The sequence below is a fragment of the Fusarium oxysporum genome, chromosome III (genome assembly GCF_013085055.1).
Source record: "Fusarium oxysporum Fo47 chromosome III, complete sequence".
Lineage (NCBI taxonomy): Eukaryota > Fungi > Ascomycota > Sordariomycetes > Hypocreales > Nectriaceae > Fusarium > Fusarium oxysporum.
Window position 1 is genome coordinate 2603380 of NC_072842.1, and position 21848 is coordinate 2625227.

General features: G+C 49.4%; 7 protein-coding genes across 7 annotated transcripts; 3 read left to right on the top strand and 4 right to left on the bottom strand.

The window, feature by feature from the left end:
* Window positions 1-1917: 1917 nt before the first annotated feature.
* FOBCDRAFT_23073 (dual specificity phosphatase) lies at window positions 1918-4764 on the top strand. Its single transcript, XM_031176534.3, has one exon. The coding sequence runs from the start codon at window positions 2235-2237 to the stop codon at window positions 4599-4601; it is 2367 nt and encodes a 788-aa protein (XP_031047667.2). The 5' UTR covers window positions 1918-2234; the 3' UTR covers window positions 4602-4764.
* A 582-nt stretch (window positions 4765-5346) lies between these two features.
* FOBCDRAFT_23071 (UDP-galactose transporter HUT1) lies at window positions 5347-7088 on the bottom strand. The gene is made up of 3 exons (XM_031176535.3): window positions 6656-7088; window positions 5804-6597; window positions 5347-5751 (listed from the first exon to the last, which is right to left on the bottom strand). Exons 1-3 carry the CDS (start codon window positions 6862-6864, stop codon window positions 5519-5521), a joined length of 1236 nt encoding a protein of 411 aa, XP_031047668.2. The 5' UTR covers window positions 6865-7088; the 3' UTR covers window positions 5347-5518.
* A 1158-nt stretch (window positions 7089-8246) lies between these two features.
* Window positions 8247-9501, bottom strand: FOBCDRAFT_271103 (uncharacterized protein; the record flags this gene model as incomplete). Its single annotated transcript, XM_031176536.2, has 3 exons — window positions 8247-8384; window positions 8459-9039; window positions 9102-9501. 3 exons carry the CDS (start codon window positions 9499-9501, stop codon window positions 8247-8249), a joined length of 1119 nt encoding a protein of 372 aa, XP_031047669.1.
* A 2496-nt stretch (window positions 9502-11997) lies between these two features.
* Window positions 11998-14282, bottom strand: FOBCDRAFT_218192 (uncharacterized protein). The gene has a single exon (XM_031176537.3). The coding sequence runs from the start codon at window positions 14134-14136 to the stop codon at window positions 12169-12171; it is 1968 nt and encodes a 655-aa protein (XP_031047670.2). The 5' UTR covers window positions 14137-14282; the 3' UTR covers window positions 11998-12168.
* A 365-nt stretch (window positions 14283-14647) lies between these two features.
* Window positions 14648-17086, top strand: FOBCDRAFT_290238 (rab-GTPase-TBC domain-containing protein; the record flags this gene model as incomplete). The annotated part of the gene is made up of 6 exons (XM_031176538.2): window positions 14648-14670; window positions 14733-14850; window positions 14904-15065; window positions 15117-15649; window positions 15707-15849; window positions 15897-17086. 6 exons carry the CDS (start codon window positions 14648-14650, stop codon window positions 17084-17086), a joined length of 2169 nt encoding a protein of 722 aa, XP_031047671.2.
* A 471-nt stretch (window positions 17087-17557) lies between these two features.
* FOBCDRAFT_198710 (uncharacterized protein) lies at window positions 17558-20209 on the top strand (the record flags this gene model as incomplete). Its single annotated transcript, XM_059608926.1, has 4 exons — window positions 17558-18416; window positions 18656-18858; window positions 19020-19397; window positions 19496-20209. The coding sequence occupies 4 exons, from the start codon at window positions 17558-17560 to the stop codon at window positions 20207-20209; spliced, it is 2154 nt and encodes a 717-aa protein (XP_059466953.1).
* Window positions 20210-20464: 255 nt separating this feature from the next.
* FOBCDRAFT_218197 (uncharacterized protein) lies at window positions 20465-21761 on the bottom strand. The gene is made up of 2 exons (XM_031176541.3): window positions 21337-21761; window positions 20465-21292 (listed from the first exon to the last, which is right to left on the bottom strand). The coding sequence occupies exons 1-2, from the start codon at window positions 21719-21721 to the stop codon at window positions 20679-20681; spliced, it is 999 nt and encodes a 332-aa protein (XP_031047674.2). The 5' UTR covers window positions 21722-21761; the 3' UTR covers window positions 20465-20678.
* Window positions 21762-21848: the final 87 nt, after the last annotated feature.

Here is a 21848-nt window from a genome sequence, read left to right on the forward strand (position 1 = left end):
CCATTCGACTGTACCGCATTTGCACATGAACAAGCAACCCAAACACTCTCGTCAGCACAGTGTAGCTTCAACTACTGAAGAGGAGGTACCTCTCCACCTGCGGGTTAAATTTAAACCCTCGACCCTGTCCTGGCGTTTCAACTTCACACCCCGCCCCCCTGTTCTGCAATTCTCTAGTCCCCAAATTGGACCACGGGGACATGATTGGCTGACTGTAGGCGCCTTCCATGCTGCAGAGTGCTGCACAAGGTCTATATTTAGGATCCTGAACGCGTTTCGTGCAGCGAACCCTCCACTCACAAAGCAGACTCTACGGCCTTGGCTAACTTGGAACGGACAAGAGGAGCTCTGAGTGGTTCATCGTAGCGCCCTTGAGGTGCTCGCCCCATTTTTGCTCATCTTCTGAGTGAAAGTGAGAGAGGAGCCTACGTTAGTAGGACGAGAAGCGAGAGTTGGAGATCGATCCGTAAGATTGATTGATTGCTCATTGAATCCAGCTCAGTTGGGTCTTGCAGGCGGCCTTGACCTGAAAATCGATGTTCTAGGGCGACTATTGCAATTCGGATGTTTCTTTCCCATTGGACACCGCTCGACGCATTAGTTCATGGCCATATTGGCAAGGGAGTGACATATGAAGCAGGGCTTGGATTCAGCCAGTCAAGATGACAATATTCAACTCAATAACTACTCGCACGAAAAGATTTTGAGCAAACACGGTAGATTCAACATACCGGTATGATCAATAACCTTTGCCGAAACTGGTTCCAAGCATCGTCAACCCTAGTGCATGTTTCGTATACCATTCTTGCTTCCTGTGCCATTGCAGGGTCCATGGAGCTGACACTGCTTGGGCTTTGCCATGACACGTTTCCCTGGGATGCGGAGGGCTTCCAGTTCAGGTCTCTTCTCGCCTTGTGCAGCAGCATGCTTGACATGACATGACATTACATTACATTAGTTGACTTTTGCCATCCATGGCCGCAACCGCCAGCAAGCGACACAGCGCATGCGTAGGTGCTGCCGCCTGCTACGGGCGGATATTTGTTTCATACCACGAAAACAAAACACTTTTTTACCGCCGTGCGCTGTTGAAAACTTGAGGTCTCGAATTAGTTGCTCCCGGATCGGATTGGACTGGATACCTCGATAACTGTTTGAGATACCGCCGTTGCTATGTCGCCAGCACGCCCAGGTTCTTCTCATACAGGGCACTGAGCCTCCACCGGGCAGCTGACTGCCCTGGTAGCCTGGGCTCCCGTGAGAGGCACCCATAACTGGTACCGTATGAAATATCCCTTGGAAGACACTGTCTTGAGGTAGCGCCTGCTTGCAACTCACACCCCTCAACCAGTTCTCCCCCAGAGCTAAACTCAATCCAATCCAATCCCAAGACGTTCTTGCTCAGTCTCACACTCCCCTCCAACTCGTTACTCTTCCTCTCATCTTTCTCTCACTTCCTCTTGTCACTTCGATCTTCAATTACAATCTTCTTCTCTTCGCCCTTCCCTTTACCTTCCACTTCACCTCAGACCACTGCGCTCCGGCCTGATATAACATCTTCTCTCGAACGACGGCTCGGTCTCCCTCATAAAGGGATATAATGATCTCGCGACTCTGACAGTGCCACTCGCAGCCCTGCCCTGCCGCTACCCATCGCCGAAGCGCCTGTTCTTTGTCTCATAAGTTCTCTGGGCTCGTTCCTTCGACTATTCTCCCTGCTACCCGCTAGACTCGACAGTAGCAGTAGCTTCTTTCTCGATTGCTTCTACAGTCCAAATTGCGATCTGTTTTCGAGCAAGAACTTCATTTCTCTCTCTAAAAACCACTGTCCACCGTGAGGCTTGTCTCTCATTTACCAAGTCGAGCAACTTGCGTGCGTTTACTGAGCACTGCCCACTACTGGCACGCTCAGCGACAAGATCAGCTGCGCTGACCCATCGAACGACCGACTTGACCTGCTCTTGATCGCACCGCGACCCGCGAAGCCATTCGTTTCTCTTGCCGGACTATTTATTTCTGGCCCGCCAATTTACAAACCTTTGCACATATTCACATAATTTCAACCATATTTGTCCCAGGTGGAAGCCAACTGGTGTTTCAACGCCCTGATCAAAAAGTCGAATTATACTCGGTACGCAGACTAGAGACTGTAATTGTCCCTCAACATCTGCTTCGCTTCCCTCTACGTCCCGGAGCAGACTTGACTCACTAGATCGCCAAGCGGATACCAAAACATGCCTTCAGTTACGGACAGAAGAGTGTACGAAGATCAAATACCGCCCTTTATGACAGTGTTTGATCTGGATGCCGAGACAATGGCAGACCAGGACACTGTGACACTCATGGACACCAAATTCGTCGACATGGAACCAAAGCGACCTGGCATGATGGGTGCTCCTCCTCAACATGGTCTCGGCCCTAGCATGATGCCTGTGGACCCAACACACAAGCATCACGATAGCACATCGACACAGACTTCCGAGTCGGCAGACTCTTCACCCACAACGACCTTGTCTACAACCGACTCTTCGCCCCTCTCAGATGCGTCTCCCTCATCTTCTCCCGATTCTCCTATGAATCTTATTCCCCTCAACAATTATCCGGCCACGAGCTTTGGCAACCTCTCTACCAACCTCAGCAGCACAACCACTACTCTCTTGAGTGAGCCTCCTCGGCTGCAGCGACCAATGACATCACCCTCGCCTCGAAGAGGGCGCAATATGAAGGGCCTTTCTATCCAGCCCCCATTCGCTGCCTCGACTTCAACGACAAATATTTCGCTGGTCTCCGAGCCTTCTTCTCCATCATTTATCAAACCTACGATTCCTGCTATGAGAAGAAAGCCTAGCCAGTTAAGTCTCAAGACCAATACTTCTGACTTGATCCATAAGACCACCCTGGAGGTCCCCCCCTCACCAGCCATGCCGATGCTCCAGCGTCGAGCTCTTAAGCATTCTTGCTCCTCACCTCACATGTCTTCCGGTCTCAAGTCCGCGACCTTCGGTCCACCTGGCGGTATGACTTTCCCCAAGGTATTGGAAAGAAACGAATCCGGACTTTCAGAAGTATTGCGACCGACAAAGTCGAGTATGAAACCAGCTTTCCATTCTGCGATTACTGAGGAAGATTCGCCAATTCGTACTCAGATGGCCATTCGAGATGATGACCCTTACCGCGATAACGAGAACAACGAGGACATGAAAACGCCAGGCTACCCTGATGGGCCAATTGCGATCTACGGAGACAATGTTTTCCTCTACTCGGAACCCACGGCTGATGAAGCATCGCGTTTTGACGTAGTTATCAATTGTGCTCGCGAAGTCAGCAACCCCTTTGAAATTCGCAAAGTGGTCCGTGAATCACAGTCGCAATCACCATTCCAGTCTATGCGACGCCCTGTTTCTGGAATTGAAAGTCCTATCCCCGATACTGCTGTGTCCACAGCCAGCTTCATGACAGCCTGGGAATATCCCCAGGAGGATTCAGCTGACACACCTACCACACCAAAGGCCTTCCAATTCAAAGAGCCTGAATACATCCATATTCCCTGGGACCACAATACCGACATTGCGCCGGATCTTATGGAGTTGTGCGATGTTATTGATAAGCGGACAAAAGCTGGCAAACGTGTGCTTGTCCATTGTCAGCAGGGCGCGAGTCGATCTGCCAGTCTGATCATTGCCTACGGCCTGTTCCAGAAACCGCATCTCACCGTGAATGATGCTTACTACGCGGCTCAAGCCAAGAGCCAATGGATCAGCCCGAACATGAAACTCATGTACTCGCTGCAGGATTTCCAGAAGGAAGTGTCAACGAAGCGAACGGCGCTACCGTCACACCGTCCCCGTCCTGGCCGTAGCCCTTCAAAGCATAGAATCACACTCTCTGTTGATGCTATCGACATTGGAGCTAAGGAGCCACAGACTGCTCCTCTTCCAACACAGAACGAAGATTCGAAGGACTCGGGCTTGAATTCGAGCCCAAATCGACTTCGCGGCAACTCAACACCCGGGCCCCGACCGGTCTCACCTGGCCCAGCTTCGGCGCCCCCAACTTGCACCTGGAAAGACGAGGTTGAGCAGCACTCGTCAGAACACCTGGATCCTTTCAAACTTGGCGACTTGCCTAAGAGGCCCGTGTCAAGTCAGGGCAAAGCACCACCAACTCTAGCCCCGTCTCCAATGGTGGATTCGATCATGAAGCCTCCACCTTCGCCTGGGTTCCCCTCTCAGGCGAGTCTTGGCTTCCAGACCATGACTTTCCCACGATTCAATCCGGCGCCGTCGGAAATGAGATTTAGTGATGCGCCAGTGGAGAGAACGATAACTCTTCCTGGTTCATACCCAGATGATAATGCTCTGTTGTCACCGAGAGCCGAGACGATGACTAACAATCCGCTTCATGACGTCCATGAAGTTGCTGGGATGCGATTCGTCGAGAGCCCACCAACTCCGAGCCAAGGCTTGTTTTCTCCCCGAGCGGGCATGTTCCCTCGAGACCCTTTCTCAACCTTCGGAAGACCACCGGTCGTTGCAGATCCCAGGAGTCCACCTACAAAAGGCGAGGCACCTATTATTCGATCAATTGATGATCTCTTATGATGAAGCTTAACCTTGTGTTTCGCTTTCAAGTCGAACGAACCAACTTCCAAGGGAAGAAGTACGACAATTACTATCGCTTTTGTTTTATTTTATAAATCCCATTCGCTATTCTACAATATGAACCACAGCATTTCAGGGGCGTTTTAGCAACAGGGCAGAGTTATAACTGCACTCCATCCGACCCTCGATCCCGGATGGTCTCTCAACCTTCCGCACGATGACACGCAAATAACCAAATACATCTTCTTTGTCACCGATCTTCTCCAATCGTTATATCCTCCTCATAACAAACATTCGCTTTTTCTTTTTTTCAGCAATGCACAGCGCATGGCGTCGGATGGTTTCACAATGACCCAGTGTAATATAGACAAAGACACTCCGTCTTGTCACTCTTGTTTCAGTTTTATTTTTGGTTCTCGCTTTGTCCATTTTGGACAACAAAATGCAAGTGGCGTATGGCTTCAGGTACCCCAAGGGGAATCATTGGGAGGGCTCAAATACCCAGTCATGGAAAGGGGTTGTGTGTGTACAGGTGTTGCTAAGGAAAAGACGAGCCACTGTGTTGGGTTATAGCACCACGGCGTTTTTTCCAGGAAGCAAAAGGGTTCTTGGTACAGCAAGACAGTGTGAAGAAGAAGGCTTTACATAGTACTTATTTAGGTGATAATCAAAAGGATTATACATCGTATTGACCCTCGTTCATTCTATATGACAGATTATGAAGTTTGCGTTTCCAAAGCAGACGCACTCGGCCATTTTGTGGGCAAATACTGTGAGGCGTTGAGATCGTTCTAACCAACTCCTGTAAACGCCCCTCACACTTGATTTACTCCTTATTCCCCTCGGATGTGCCCCTTCGAGCCACTATACATATTGTAATTTATCACTCACTAACAAAGAAAATAAACGAGATGCATTTACAGCTCCTTCTTGCCATTTTGCTGTGCCTTAGCGGCCTCCTTGGCCATCTTCTCCTGTCGCGCGATGCCAGCCTCAACGCCAATGCCGCCAAACACAAGCGCGACACCAAGCCACTGCATCTGCGTGAGCCGATGGCCGAAAGCGAGAACAGATAGTATCATGGTGAACATTTTGCGTGTTACAGTGACAGTAACGAGAAGAACGGATGAGAACGTGGACAGCGTGTAGACTGGTCATGATTAGCCTGGGATACTGATCTGGTGGAGGAGGTTAAGACTTACAGATAAAGACTTGGCCGATAGCACCGCACGCAGCGAAACCGAGAACATCTTTCCAGACAGCGGGATAACGAGCCATAAAGTCCAAAGCAGCCTTGAGCTCGCCCGCGTTGCCAGCGACGTCCATGCCAAACCACTCTCCGAGACCTGTCGCGACCAACCAAGGGCTGACGATCAAGTAGGTACCCGTGACAATAGTGCTCATGATGTTGTTGGCGCACATCATCTGAGGGCCCGAGTACGGTCGGAATGTCTGGAAGATATGGTCCTGAGTGCTGTTTGTCAAGCCATCAAAAAGGAGGTTGATACCCAGCAACAGCAGGCCCCATGCTGTGCTTGCATCGTCAGGTCGGACCTTGCTGCCCTTCTTCTTTCCAGAGTGCAGCGTGAAGACAGCCACGCCGAGAGTCACGGCCGAAACCACGAGATACTTGTACAGCGGATATCGACGGCGAAAGACAGTGATGTGAAGGAACATGACAGGTAGCAACTTGCAGCTCTTGGCAAGGAGGAACGTGATGTAGTCGATATGGGCAAGAGATGCGTAGCCAAAGGGGCTCGCGAGGCTGCTCGTGACAGCAACAAGCGCGAGAGGCCCAAGGATGCGGCGCGATGGGATAATAGGAGGAACGGCGGCGTTGCTGGGCGTCGAGGCATAGAGATAGACAGCGCCTACGATGGCGGCGAAAACGGATTGGATGGTGTTGAGGAAGACAGGGAAGTGCCAGACCTCCGGGGCGTCGGCGGGACCATATGGCTTGGTAGTGAGCTTTTCTTGAAGATATGCCCAAGTGAGGCTATCCGCGACGGCTGTATTAGCGATTTCGCCATGAGAGCTGTTGGGGCTGAACCTACAATGAAGCATAGATTCCCGCGACGGCGATGACAAGCTGCAAGAGCCCAGCTTCTTGCGCAGGCGCAGGAACAGGCAAGACCTTATTCGTAATGTTTCCATTGGAAGGGCTCTTTTGCGATTGATTAGTATCCTCCCATGTTGCAGTCGTCTTGTTGAAGAACTCTGAGGATGCCTCACGCTTGATAGCTGGTTGCTTGGAGCGTGCCATTCCCAGGACTGTTAAGGGGGAAAAGATAGAAAAAGCGTGAGTGAATGAAAAGATTGTGAATAATCCAGAAACCAAGTCTTAAGGAGAGGATTAAGAAATGAAGAGAGCGAAGAGAGCGAAGAGAGTGAAGAGAGAACCGGAAAGATGGTTAATTAAATCAATCACAAGTTGCCATGATGGACCAAACTGACAAGTTGGCTTCATCAATTAACCATGAGACAAAGATGCCCCACTACGATGGAACCAGCCACAGTTACATCAGCCGGAACTAAGGTATTTTAAGGGTTGTCGGCGGGCTTTCTTCAGCCACATCTGCAAAGTCATACATTCTACCATCTAACACCACAATCATACGACTTCACTTCAATTTACTTGACAAGTAACGGGCTTTGCTCATAATTTCGATTTTATTTGATGGCTCTTGAATCCGAGCTAAGTCCGTTCCACCTAAGAATGCCTTTTCTGAAATCCCACATGGAATAAAGAGTCACCTTGTCGTGGAAACAGGCCAGCAAGGAGCAGAATACACAATGGGTGAGCCAGTATAATTGATGTCACGGGTGTGTGTGAGAGCGATGAGTGATGGGAATTATGTGAGCGATAAGACGGGAGTCGCGGGTCGCGTGACGATGTCGGGATCCGAGGATGTAAGAGATAGAAACAGTTGTGCGAGGTGAAAGAGACGGGGAAGGTGACGCGAAGCGTAGGCAGAGATTGTTTTGAGGAACCGTGATGTGCCCTTCTCGGTCCCTGGAATGTTGCGCTATCCCTATCATTAACCGCTCTTCGGAGGTAATTTGTGTCATTAAGCCATAGCCATGTCGGGCTGTCCCGACGTGGTTTAACAGTCGTAAAAAGAAAACTGTGCCATGCGTTGCTGCACCGAACCACGAAACCGTTTCCTCCCAAGAAGGCAGATTACTTTTCGCCAAGAAGTCGGTTGAGCAAAACTGGTACAGATGGATATGCTACAGAGTTTGAATAGCGATGTATCGCGCCACAAAGAGGGTGCTTGATTCAGAGGAGGGAACCAGGTGACAACCAAGGTGTGAGCCGAGATCAACCCAAGTTGACCCCTGACTGTGGTGCTGTAGCGTACCAATGGTAACGAGAGGGGGAAGAATCATGAAAGGAAAACGAATTTGATGACGATGACTGATGATAAAAGGTTTCGTTTTTGGGTGGAAGGGGCCAAATGGTTGGACAAGTGGATTGGTCGCTCGTGACGCTGTCGTCTGGTATCGTCCGAAAATGAAAATACAAGCCTCGCGGCAAGTCAGATCTGGACGTGTCCCAGCTCACCTTGCCAGAACTGACCTCTGCAAGTCGCAAGGAACACGAGAAAAGCAAAACTCAAAGAGGTTTAAAAAAACATCAGTCGCCTACTCGGGCTCCTGGAGCTGACTTCGGCGCATCTTCTCCGCCTCCAAATTCTCGTACAGAAGGAATAGCGCCGATTCGTTGGCCTTGGCGGTGCCCATGATGGTAAACATGCGCTCACCAGTCTCGTCGTGAGGTGCCTGTGGTTCACGCGATCAGCTATGTTCACTCGTGCTCAAGATGAAAAGGGGGGGAGAAGGAGAAAATTGCTTACCTTGGCAATAGAGATACGGGCGCCAGATGTCTTTCGGATCTCGCTAATCTTGCTACCAGCACGACCAATGATGCAGCCAACCATGTCCGCGGGGATGCTAATGTTTTGAGTCTGGATCTCCTCACCATTCTCATCATGTGTTGGCGGGCCTCGAAGGGCTGCGTCAGAGTCGGACCGGCGGTTGTACGGCCTTGAGTTACCGTTGCTGAAATCGGCGCCGTTGCCTGTTCGCATGACACGAGGGCTACCACCATAATCGCTTCTACCGGACCCTTGGCTGAATCCTGCACCACCGCTGGCGTTTCCGCTGCCGGATGGCTGAGTACGGACAACAGGGTTGTAGAGGACGGTGCCAGTGCCTCGTTGCCAATCGTCAACCAAGCACTTGCAAATTTCCCAGATAGCGCGCTGAATACCCTCGGGAGTACCCTGAACTTCGACTATTCTCTCAGTGGATTGAGGGAGCATCTCCTTCTGGGCAACCATACGGACTCCAGAAGCATCCTGGATGTGCTTGATCTTAAGACCTTGTCTTCCAATGATGGTTCCCATCTGGTTGTGTGAGATGAGGAGCTTAATTGCTGAAACTTAAGTTAGCGGGCATTCCAAAGTTCGATTGCCTTTGGCAGAAATCGTCACATACGATGGGTACCGTTGCTTTGAACTACACCTCCCATGCCCATAGCGGGGGCACCTTCGAGCAGAGCGCGAGCGACAATCGCGTAGGCTCGAGAAATAGCGTCGCAACCGCCGGTGATGGTCAGAACACGGTCATGAACACCCTGCACAACTTTGCTGACGCCGGCCTTGACGCCAGTCTCGTCTCTAAGATCGGCAACGTTCTTGCCGCCCTTGCCAATAATGACACCGGCTTCCTTGGAAGAGACAATCGCACGAAGGGTGAGCTGGGCCTGGGCATACTCCTCGTCCGTCTTAGGGGCGGGTTCGCCATCAGGGCCAAGGCGGTCATCCATTCTAAGCTGATCCATCTGATCGAGGATGTCGCTTCCGTTGCCGGGAATAGAATCCTGAGGTGCCGACATTTTGCAGTAGTTAGGTCGGGGTACACGTGGAGAAGAAGTCGTGATTCGAGTTGGAAGCGGATCGTTTGAAGGAGAACGAACAGACGAAGGTAGGATATGTCTGATCGGATCTAAAATGCTGTCAGGATATATTCTTCCATTGTCACCATTGTAGGAGGCGCAAATCAAGGGTCTAATGATCATCCCTCATTTGCGGTGCACGTTCAAAACGGCAAAGAAGAGCAGATACAAGTACCTGCCCTCATGATAATATAAAAGGGCATCTCCCCAGGAGAGACAAGACAGAAATATAACGAATGTACTAACCTTATCGTCAACGCTGTGGAAACTGCGAAGACGTCCAAGTGTGCTGGAGAAGGCGGGGGTAGGAAGATGGGGAGGTGGTGCAGTGTGTTTTTTTCTTGCAGTCGTGTACGCGAAGCGGGATAGCGGGGTCAAGGGTCGCAAGCACTCTGGTTGTGAAAGAGGCGGCGGCGGTGGCGGGCGGGTGGGCTACCTTACAGAACGATGCGCGGGAGGCGTGCGTCAACAGCTGATGTAATGTACCGTAGACGAAGCAGAGTCGACGGTAGAAAGAGGGAAATGTGAGGAGAGCGGGAGGAGGGTGAGAAAGCTGGAGGGGAGGGAAAGGAAGAAGAGAGGTGGTGAAGGCGAGGAAAAGGTGAGGTGAGAGAGATGTAAGTTGGGTGAAGGATAGAAGAAGAGGAAAAAGAGATGGAAATCATGGGCTAGCTACTAACCCAAGGCACCTAGGCTAAGGTATTGCACCTATTGTAAGGTAAAGCAATTGGATGGCCAGGGCCAGAACCAACCTAAGACAGCTAAAAACCACGAGCGACCGACCACTGACCACACAGAAGGAGTGTTCCAGTTGTACCTGCCAACCAAGCAGCTAAAACCTAGGTGCAGTGCCTTTGTCTAGTACCTATTGTGGCAGTAGGAGCCCGTAAATGGAGTGGAGTAAGACAGGCAACACATGGAGGGGAAAGAACATAGAAGCGATAAGACACTTGTGAAACAAGTACTCTAATCAGTCCTGCCTTCGCAGCCTTTATATATTTACTGTTACATTGTCACGTAGGTGAGGGGAAGATATACCTGAAAGGAAAGTACCGAAGCTTTGATACCCACACCCATGCATGGACCCAACTCAAGGTAAGAAACACTTCTTTTGTGGGCATATATCCATTGTTAGCTCTGTCGAAGACGAGCTCAACACTTCAATCTCAAAGTCTTCTTGTTACAAGGGAGCAAACACCTAGAATCAGGATATCCAAGCTCTTATATACTGACTACTCTAGCTACTATACCTTACCTTACCTACTAGAATTATCTGAGAGATTAGTGGGAGGGTATCTATGTCCCACAACGCCGCCGTTAGGTAGTAGCCATAACTGACGGGACAGGCACGAACGATTACGATAATGCTCAACCCCTCGCTTCAATGTTAGGGCAAGAGAGCTTTAAATTGATGATATATTCCTGATTTCGTAGTATAGGTAGGTCAAAGCTATACACGTTGGTAATGTCGAGAACAGAACTGACAGTTAGGAATGAGGCTGAGGTAGACAGACAGGTCTCATGCTCAGCGTGGTTGTCTTCGATTTCACAATAGCCGTGTCACACACACAATGTCAGTGGAAAGTCAGAATTTCTTGGCATATTCCACTAATCCTCTCTGGGAATCAAGCGAACATCCCAAGTTCCTGGCATCTTTCCCTTCCCTTCTGCCCACCAATTCCGAAGCCAACACTCCCTGGCAACCTGGTCACTCGGGAGTTTTTCAGCACACCCACACGGGCCGGAGTGGGCCACGGAGGTGAGCATTGACTTTGTGTCTTTTGTAATCGCCCACAGCCGATCAGCGCTGCATTGTTCCATTGATCGCTCTATCGGGCTGATACTAGATGCATAACAATGATGCCAAGTACAGGGAGGACAAAGGAACGAGAAGATCTTCGTGGGCGAGAGCATCTCGACTATCATATCACCGTGATGCGGTGTTGAAGAAAACCCAATGGCAGATCAAAGGTTAAGTTTCGCAACCTCATTGGACATTCTTCGTGATAATCAACAGGTAGCTGCAGCTTTAGTTTGGCCGATGTTGAAACACGCCACCGATAGCGATGAAATATTAGTATATCTTGACTATCCTCCTATTCTTCTCAAAGAATCAATCTCTTCGCCTTCGGCTACAGCGGTATTTCCCCCCAGCTCGAAAGCTGTACAACGGCCGCTCCCGCAAGTCGTTAACAACGTGCCGGCTTGCTTGTTATTCTGCAGCACAGATAATCCATAGCCAATGCCTTTCCATCACACAGTCGCTCGAAATGCACGAACGCATTGTGACAGGGATTAATAAGTGATGCTTATTACACTTTATATCACCCACCTGCAACTCCTGTCTCTGGGATTGGTTGTTGGATGTCCACAGCTGGTGGAGTAATGCAGCAAAAAATCACCAAGTATCACGGTTGACAACCTCAAGCACCTGTCGTGTAGTGCACATAGTCACCGTGGAACTTGCAAGTGAGTATTGCCGTGAGTAACATCGTGCCAAGTGATCTCATATATTGCCTTTGCGATGTATCGATAGAGAAGCAGCATCGACTGTCAAAGACGAGAATTTCCAATGATACTTTGACTACATATTAACATTCGCTCCTCTCATCGTTGTCTTAGCTTTTGCTCATGCTCTATCCAGAAGTTCTTGCACGCCTTGTGTCCCCAGTGGTCTAGCCACCATTCCCCAAAGCTATCCTCAACTTCGTAATCTACTTTGGCTACTCTCTCGTCTCTCTTCAGACCGCAGATAATACAAGCTCTTGGTGCTGTCGGTACCATCTTGGCTGTATGCACTTGCATGTTCTCGCTAATCTCAGGGACCTGAAGTGACAGGTTCTTATCGACAGACTTGGCCGCAGCAACTGCAGATCGCAGGCGACCAACCTGCTCGCGCCATACAGCGACCACATCAGCGGCCTCACGATCTTCACGTGCAGCCTGTGTCTTGTCAACTCCTGCAAGTTTCATACCCTTGCTTCCCGCAGCGGAGATGGACATGCTTTTTGCTAAAATCTTATCCCGATGCCATCGTTGTTTACGGCCAGCAATAACTCGCGCGGCAGTTGTTGCTAAAAGGATATAACCACGCAGGAATTCTGTAGCTTTGGGATCCGATAAGATTCGCTGTTTGATTGATGTGCTGTGGCCTGACATAGGCTTGAAGAAAGCTGTACCTGAGTTGAGAAGATCAGGGAATGCAGACAAGATGACCGAGGGAGGTGGGACATTGATTGGTGGAGGAGCATCATCCTGGGATTCCTTATGTGATGGTTGAACATTATCAACTGCGTCCCAATCCCAACCCTCCGGTGCTTTTCCTGTGCTGGCGTTTGCTTTCTTATTATCTGAGGCAGTAAAATCGTCCCAAGCATCCCACTCATCATCTTGATACTTGGTTTCAGCAAGATTGGCGCCCTTCGGACTTTCAAAGGATGGCCATGCTGTGGTGGGTGTTTCTTCCTTCGGTTTCTTAACAGGTTTTGGTTCTTCAAAAGTAGGCGTTTTAATAGCTAACTCTGGGAAAGGGTTACGATCCTGGAAGGAGGGTGATTTTGGTGCCTGGGGATAATTCGTAGCAGTGGCACCAAAAGCAAGAGGCCCGAGAAGCTTGGTGGGCGGTGGCCTTTTTGTTGTTTGCGATGGAGCGGGAGCTGGTTCGTCTAAAGAAAGAAGATCCATTGATGGAGGAGCGGGTGGTGGTTCTTGGGCAGTAATTGCAGGTGCCATTTTCATCGCCACCGGAGGAGGGACACTTTCGAAGTCTCCAAACTCATCATCGTCATCGTCATCATCTTCACCTTCAGCAACCTGAAGCTCAAAGTCCTCAGCATCAAATATTACACTGGGATCTTGTTGTGCCGAAGGCTTGAGTTTCGCTTTTATCCGCTGTTGCGGCTCCTGATCAACTGTTGGCTGTCTCCATTCTTGCGTAAACCGTGACTGTGTTCCAGAGGGCTGGGCTTTCGGGGCACTTGCGGGCTTCGAAGCTTCTCCTATATCGACAAGACTGTTGGATAATAGGTCCATGGTCGACGCTCTCACAACTCGAGTTGGCGGTTGCTGTTTCACTCCAGGCACTCGTTGGGCTACAGCTGCAGCCGAACTTGGGTCTGGCTTGGGCCATGGTATTGACGATGAGTTTGCTGAGTTTGGGGGTGCATTTGCGGCTGAACCCCAACCTGATGCAGAAAACGGTACAGGACTCAGGGTCTGAACAGGAGTCGCATTGACTGTTGCAGGTTGTGAAGGCTCGGCGACTTCAAAATCTCCCCATCCATCATCGTCGTCATTTGTCTCCGCCGGCTTCGACGGTACTGAGGCACTTCCCCATGCGCTATGCGCACTTGATTGGGATTCAAAGGCTGGCCATGGATGGGTTTTCACAGAAGAGACATTGCTAGTGTTGCCTAACAGACCAAAAAGGTCCTGTGTTGCTGCCCGTTGGAGAGGTTCCGGTTGTTGCTGAGCTTGAGTTTGAAAAGGAGTGGCCTGTTGCTGTTGCTGCTGACCAGGAGCAGGCGCTGAGTTATTTGAGAGACTATTGAACTCGGCAAAGAGATCTGCAGACATAGTGCATTGCCTAATAATGCATTACTTCGTGAGCACGTTTCACAAGATGCGCTTTATAAGGGCAGGGATGAGGCTTAAAGAGAGGCGTCAGAGAGGTGAGCTGAGCGGCGTCGTGGAATTCGAAGATAACCTCAGGTTAGTTGGAGATGGTGGTGACATGATGCTATTTGTTTGGCGGTCAGCCCCTGAGCTGCCCAACGTCCCGGGGTCATTGGATCCTCAGTACCGCAGTCTGAGCGTCGGCGCAGCGGAGTCCAGTATAAGCAGTCCAGGGCAAGATAGTGAGGAAGTGGGGCCGAGCTATTGAGGCGAAGACCCAATTGAACCTGAAGCGCCGACACGTTAGCTGGTACCTCAACTACGTTAACGTTAAATCAAGGTTTCCGTCCATCCTCCGCCATCAACTTTACAGTGCCGTAGTCTACACACAACGTTGTTACTCTCAGTTCAGGCCTTGTTTGAAAAGCCGGTGAACTGGCCTTATACTCTTCTTTTGGTGCAGCCAGGCATCATGAGACCCCTCCAAGAGTCCCTGTATGTTGCGCCTATTAGCGACAACAAATAATACTTCGACTGACCAGAGCATCCCTACGTAGTTCGAGATGGCGTGAGACACAATCCCAAGGTGCGCACCTTGGTGATCTTCGACGTGCTGTTCGGTATAATGGTCCCGCAAGTCCATGCATATCAGGATGCCGTTCTCTTTGTTGGAAGGTATGTTCACCTATGCCCATTGACTGACGTCCACTACTAAACCCTTACCTAAGACTTTTCTTCTTTCTACTGCTACTGAAGGGCTGAGCTGGTCCCAAGTTTTGGACGATGAAAGAAAGCTCTACGCTGAGAAACGGGATCACTTCCTCAAGTATATAAAACACCCAGAAGCTCTTGCAGAGCTGAACATCGATCCTTTGACAGAGGACCCCAGTGTAAGGCCGACCAAACTGGAACGTAACCATTTAACTGATTTATATGTCAAGTCTCCATGGAATACGATTCGTCAAGATGAGGTTGTCCGTGCTGAGATCCAGCAAGACGTTCAGCGACTCCCCGACGAAGCTTCATACCATGAAGACCAGACCCAGTCAATTATCTTGGATATCCTGTTTATGTACTGTAAACTAAATCCTGAGCGAGGTGGCTACCGTCAGGGTATGCATGAATTGCTTGCGCCTATTCTACATGTCATTGAGCGGGATGCCGTGGATCCAACGACTTTACCAGAAGAGATTCCTCTGGATGATGCTCTTGTCAAAACTCTCGACCACTCTTTCATCGAGCATGACGCCTTTGTCCTGTTCTCAAAACTTATGGAACGCGCCCAATCGTTTTACGAGGTTAAGGATGTTATTCCAGCACCAGGAAGTTCTTTACGGCCTCCCAAGTTCGCAGAACAAAGCTCTGCGATTGTTGAACGAAGCAGATTCATCCACGAAGTCTGCCTACAGAAAGTCGACCCGGAACTAGCTACTCATCTAACTAACATTGAAATCTTACCACAAATCTTTCTCATGTAAGTATTAACCCATGCACCTATCCTAACGTCGTCACTGACGTCAGAATACCTAAGTCGGTGGATTCGGCTACTCTTCAGCAGAGAATTCCCCTTTGAGCAGTTTTTGGTACTTTGGGATACTATCTTTGCTGTCGATCCAACCCTGGAACTCATAGATCTCATTTGTGTTGCTATGCTGATTAGAATTCGGTGGGATTGTAAGTTACTTGGACAAAGTATGCTTCCTGGCTAACGCCCTTCTTAGTATTAGAAGCCGATTATTCTGTTTGCCTTCAATTACTTCTCAAATACCCTCCTCCATCGGGGGCTCACGGTCCTCATACATTTGTCGATGATGCTCTGTACCTGAGGGACCATCTCTCACCATCTGGAGGATCATCGCTGATTATGAAATACACTGGAAAGATGCCGACATTATCTTCTCCACCGCAGACCTCGCGAGCAGGCACTCCGAGCTTTCGTGGTTTCAACTCTTTTAAGCATAGAGGGCCAGGCCCAAGGCCACAAATATCATCCCCATCGCGCTTCCTTCAACAACAGGGTGGCATGGAGGCTTTGTTTCAGGGAGCCGCCAAAGGAGCCAAAGGAGTTTATGAAAGAGGCGAAAAACTGGGTATCAACCAAGCCGTACGAGATGCTATGGGAGAGATTAAACGAAATCTCAACGAGGCCAGATCGGCACCTAGATCTCCGCAACCTCTGGTAAACGACCAAGAATCAGCCCGGAGCCTGGTGGCATTGGAGAGGCGGAATCAGCAACTTGCCGCAATGCTTGATGAGACGGTCGATAACCTCAAAGCTATATCTGCCTCGAATCTCGACGACAAGGCTAAAAGCCTCGAGCTTATCGAGATTGCGGCGGCCAAGGTGCAGTTTGTCAAGATTTACTTGGACGATTCTTCTATGGAAGTCCCGGCGTTGCAATCTCCACCACCCGAGGACAGCCCACAGGAAGTGGCTGTAGCTGAAACAACTATCGTTCAGCCTGAGCCTGTGTCAGTGGCATCTACAGAGGTTGATATCTCGGCTCTTCAGATATCCGAATCGAAGAAATCCCCCGAGGGCGAATCAGCACGCCCTCCTAGCTCTGATCGTATGGACATAGTCGCGCACGACGATGGCAAATCTGCAAACTCATTGGCTCCGTCACGGCCAGCTCCTGTCCCTACTCGTTCAACATTGGCGCAGTCGTCTTTCTCCTGGATGCTGGAGCCAGACGAGTCGGGGTCTTCAAAAGCGTCCCCAGCGTCTAACAAGTCACCACCGCCCCAGCATAAGAAAAAGATGTCAAACAGCGTAAGCCGTGAGAAGAATGCCTTCCTATTCGGCGAAGTCACTGAGAGTCGAAACCCTTTGAACTCAGATGAGATATTTGGCCTGGAGCCTCTGAAGAAACTCAAGAACGCCGCACAGGAAGAGAAGACAAAAGAGTAGATTAGGCCCAGACGCATCCGCACAGGATGAGGTCATCCTTCAATACAACGGAATGGCATATTGACCTAATGATAACACGCGTTGGCACTTTTCGAACTCTTCAATGTGACATCCCACAATATCTTTACCAGTGACCAAAGACCCAGCTTGGGCTTTAGATCTACCGAGAACAAACAGCCACTGTTCAACAAGACACGTCATGTTCTGGGTGTGACTGGAGAACAGGTGACGGATCACTGCTGCTGTTTGTGAGAAACAAGAAAATTTTCAGCATTGTCCCGGACTTACTGCTGCGACTATATAATTCTCATTTATTCCAAATTCATCATTCTTTCCCCCATTAAACCCTAGATGTGTACCTAGCTCTGCAAGATAATTGCGAAGAGATACGACAACAAATTCCTTCATCGAACAAATCATACATGGTAAGGTCCTTTCAAAGGGAGACCGAGGTAGTTTCTTGAAGCCGCCATGACTTCCATAACCTTTCAAGGGCAACTTGGATTTCTCCTTGCAGTTTGCCACAATCCAGCTGACGGAGTTGATATTAGGCACGGCGAGTATCCTAATCATCCATGCAGACCACTGCCTTCCCCCCCTACTGGATGTTTCAGGTTTCCAGGTAATGCAAAAGATCACCGCTATCAATCTCGAGAGCATCTTCTTCGAGCACAATGGGCTATCGACCAGTTAGAGATGGCGCTACATGCCAGTAATCTCACAACGGCCAACCCTCAGAGAGGCTTAATGGTCAAGAATGAACTCGAGTCTTGGACAGTGGAATACGATGGACTCATCAACGAACATCAATGCAAAGAGTATGAATGGGTCGGTCTGAGGTCGAAATCCCCCCCTTTCCGCCCTGAGACTTTTATTCCGGGAACGGACTCAAAGACAGCCATTGACATCATGACCAAGGGGTTCCTTACTGTTCCCAATGCAGAGACACGCCTAGTGGTGAAAGTGTTTATACCGAAGCATCTCGTCAGCCTGGACTCGATGAAGGCCATCGCATCCATGCTTTGGCTTGTAGACCCGCTGTTGAGTGATGTTCATCCTGCTCACTGTGAGCCTAACTCACTCTATTCACTAGGGTTGCAGTATACTAATTTTGCTAGGGACGATGCCAATGATCTCCAGGCTGAGATGCTGTCCGCAGTCGAGGTTGAGGACCCTTGGAATAATCGCCTTTCGCCTGAACGGAAACTACTGGAGCTTCTACCCCACCCAGGAGACCTGGGGGAAACGAAGTATCGCCATAGGATTTACAGAATTCTGGGTGCTACCTCCGTCCAAGATTTAATACATCTCATGGATATAGCAATTTATGGTGAGGAAGGACGCTATCCCCACGCGAGCCCTGCTTATTGTTTCCTGGAGAACAAGACGACTATTGCTATCGAATTCAATTAACACTGTGGAACACTTGATATGCTGGAGATATCTCTCTGGGCTATTTTCTGCGTAAAGCTCACTCAACACTGTCTCGACAAATCTGGTACCTTCTTCCACGAATCATATCCCAATCTGAGATATTGCTCTACGATTTGCGACTTGCTTGAGGAACAGGCCTGGGTGAGTTGTCCAAATGCTTCCAATCACAACCAAAACATCTCAAAGTGCCAGATCTGAGATATTGGCATCCCATCGCAAGTGCTGCGCCCCCTGAGGAGCCCATTGCGATTCCAATTTTGTCTTCGAGACATCAACGTGCATCGCATTTTGAAGAATCTAGTCTCCTAATCGACAGAGGGGAAGATTTACAAAAGTATGTAAGAAACGAGAACTACTCTTTTGGTATCGAGCTCGAATTGTACATGCCAGTCTTGCTACCGCATGAGGGCCGGCCCGATCCTCATCCCGATGATGGCAGGGAACTCAGCCGTGCCGAGCAATTCTCCAACAGAGTTACTTTAATGAAAGAAATCATCAGTTCTCAAGGGCCGTTGACTCTGATGTTGGACGAGTATTTCGACCAGTAGTTCTGGGAGAGAAGCTCCTCAGCCACGGGATGGTGCCTGTTGACGATATCGATCCCCGATATCAGACGTGGAACATTGGAACCGATGTATCGCTGCGCCGAATGTCTGAGTGGGCGGGGTACAAGCAGCTGAATGGTTTGGAGATTGTCAGTAGCGTTCTCAGAGATACGCCCGAGTGCTGGGAAGAGGTACTGGATATGGTCTCCATCCTGCGAAACAACTTCAGATTGACAGTGGGCAAATCATGTGGCTTCCACATCCATGTTAGCAAAGTCACTGGGCCCATACTGTTACACCTCATGCGTAAGGTTTCTGTCCTCATGTATTTGGTAGAGAACATTGTTTACCGCCTTTGTTGTCCTGGAAGAAGGAAGTCAAGATACGCACCGAGTCTAGCATCATTACTGGAACCTATATATACCGACAGTGGCCGGAAAGGAATGTTCCAGCTGACTTCGAACAGTACATCCCCGTCGACAAGGTCGTTGACTGCCGTACCTTGGGGATTATGAAGAAGCTATGGACAGCCGAAACTCTACAACGGCTCAAGCTGTTTATAACTCCTAGTATGGGCTCAAAGTCTTGCTTAGGACTTTCCAAGTGCTACTCCTTTGATGAGTTTGATGAAGGCTCTGAAGATAAATGTAGAGGAACTGTTGAGTTCCGCTACCTCGAAGGTGCTCTGGATCCTGAGCTGATTCTTCGGTGGAGTCAGTTGATGGTTTCTCTATTCCAGTTTGCTGATCTAGCTTCACCACAAGCATGGCAGAATTTTGTACCCGCGATACTGCAGTGCCCAGTATTGGGTAAGATGGATCCGAACGTGTTGAGAGTCTTTTTGGTATCCTTAGGCAAGGGTGATGATCATGGCTTTTGGATCAATCGAATCGAAATTATGTCGAATTTGCCTCTCGATGCACAGCAACTGGCTCGCAGGCCAGCTGATAACAATGAGATTCTGCCTCCCCTCGATAATGGGTACATTGATGCCTTACGAGACGAGCTGTGTACTAGAGAGATGAAATTGCCTTGCACGATCCAGAAAGCGGCGACCCTCAACGAATCTGAATCTTCAACAGATCCAGACGACTTTGCAAAACTACTGTCCGAGAAGGCTTGCTTTTTTTTTTTTTATGATTAAATTGGGGAGGCTCTTGAGACTGCTTCTGAACAGAGGTTTGGACAGACTGGAGAGCAGGCTGGGCCTGCAAGTACACTAGAAGAGGGGATGAAGATGATATGAATACTTATTTGCTTCTTTTCCCTAGCCTCAGTCGTAGATAGGTGAAAAAAGAACTGTAAAGATACGACAAGGACTGAGAAACAGAAAAGGTACATAGACCAGGCAGGGAAGTTGGAGCCTTTGTTTGCAAAATTCTTATATTTCTTCAATGCAGCGATTTATGTGACGTGAGGCAACATCTTGTCGTTTTAAGACAGGCAGAGTACCTGTTAGGTAGTAGAAAGGCAAAAACCCTAACTCGCTTGAAGAAAGATGTAGATGTGTAGTCGATAGCCGTAGCGTGGCTCATTAGTTACTCAATGACATAGATGCTTTGCTCAAACGTCTTGTAGTAGTATTAATACTGGGTATCATTTCCTCACTAAACCTATGCAGGAGATGTATGTTCTCTCTCGATAATATCCTCGCGCGCTAGTGGCCGAGTTCCATCGTTAAGAACCATCGCTTCTCGATGTTGCCGTCGTAGCCTTTGCTCTTCGGCTGAATGTTCTCTGGTTCGCGTCACTTGCTGTTCGACAAGTGGTAAGTTTCCCGCCTCCTCCTCGATCTCCATAATCAGGTCTGGGAGTTCACGAATTCTCCTTCTGGAATTCTCTTTGTCCATGAGCCCTGCCCTTTCCAGAGCCCTGAGGCCTCGTCTTGATTCCTTGATTCGATCGACAATCTCGACGATCCTATTTGCCTTGAGTGCCATGTAATCCCTGAAGCTTTGGCGTCTTTCTTCCGGGGTATCGCCCCATTCTTGCTTTGCTAACCACTTTTCGACAAAGCGTGCCTTAACTAGCATACTGGCACCATACTTATTGGCGAGCTCCAGGATGAACATTAAGCAGAACCTCTCGGCCATGTCGCGAAGGTAATACTCATCCCAATGGCTATCAGTGAGACTCGGTCGCTCGGTATCATCCAGGCTCAGCTCCAGAGAACGGACAAGAGCCGAGTAGGCTCTGGGATTGTTCAACTTTGAAAGTCCATCCAGCCCTGAAGTGTCAGTTATATCTTATGATTTCATTTGAAAAACTCACCGATAGTCTGTCCGGTAAGCAGGGCCAAAGCCCGAAGACACCGCATCCTCTCATCATAATCTGGTCGAGTGATGCCGAATAGCAATATGTGAGTTGTCTCGGAATCGTTCACGGCCCGATCGCAAAGAATCTTGATCGCGACTTCTCGTATAGAATAATTCGGGTGATCTAATAGCTTCTCAAGCGTTTCGAGTTCCAGCGAGTCTTCCGTATCTTGAGTGATGTATTGTGTCTTTGGCTGTGGTGGCAGGATTTCGTTGTCGTCTCTTATGATGGTGAGGGCAGTGAAGACAGTACTCACTACACCAAAAGTGGCGAAGCCTAAGGTGACAAGAACAACCCTCTCATCCCGAGCAAAGCTTAGGAGGCTATGAGCCCATCCCATCTTGGTTGAATCTGTTGATTGAGTTCATGCTTTACTAAAATATTGGTAAATGTGTTCTTCATAACTGTCCCAGGACTCCTGACGTAAGGTATTCTGCCATAGCTTACCGCTTTACTATATCCAAATA

What these genes read in the sequence shown, in the direction of transcription:
- FOBCDRAFT_23073 (XM_031176534.3), top strand. Translation starts at nt 2,235, where the DNA reads ATGCCTTCAGTTACGGACAGAAGAGTGTACGAAGATCAAATACCGCCC.
- FOBCDRAFT_23071 (XM_031176535.3), bottom strand. Translation starts at nt 6,864, where the DNA reads ATGGCACGCTCCAAGCAACCAGCTATCAAGCGTGAGGCATCCTCAGAG. An exon ending in GCGGGAATCTATGCTTCATT is followed by an intron (nt 6,598 to 6,655) that starts GTAGGTTCAGCC and finishes CGTCGCGGATAG; the next exon opens with CCTCACTTGGGCATATCTTC. An exon ending in TATCGGCCAAGTCTTTATCT is followed by an intron (nt 5,752 to 5,803) that starts GTAAGTCTTAAC and finishes AATCATGACCAG; the next exon opens with TCTACACGCTGTCCACGTTC.
- FOBCDRAFT_218192 (XM_031176537.3), bottom strand. Translation starts at nt 14,136, where the DNA reads ATGTCTGCAGATCTCTTTGCCGAGTTCAATAGTCTCTCAAATAACTCA.
- FOBCDRAFT_218197 (XM_031176541.3), bottom strand. Translation starts at nt 21,721, where the DNA reads ATGGGATGGGCTCATAGCCTCCTAAGCTTTGCTCGGGATGAGAGGGTT. An exon ending in GCTTACCGGACAGACTATCG is followed by an intron (nt 21,293 to 21,336) that starts GTGAGTTTTTCA and finishes CTGACACTTCAG; the next exon opens with GGCTGGATGGACTTTCAAAG.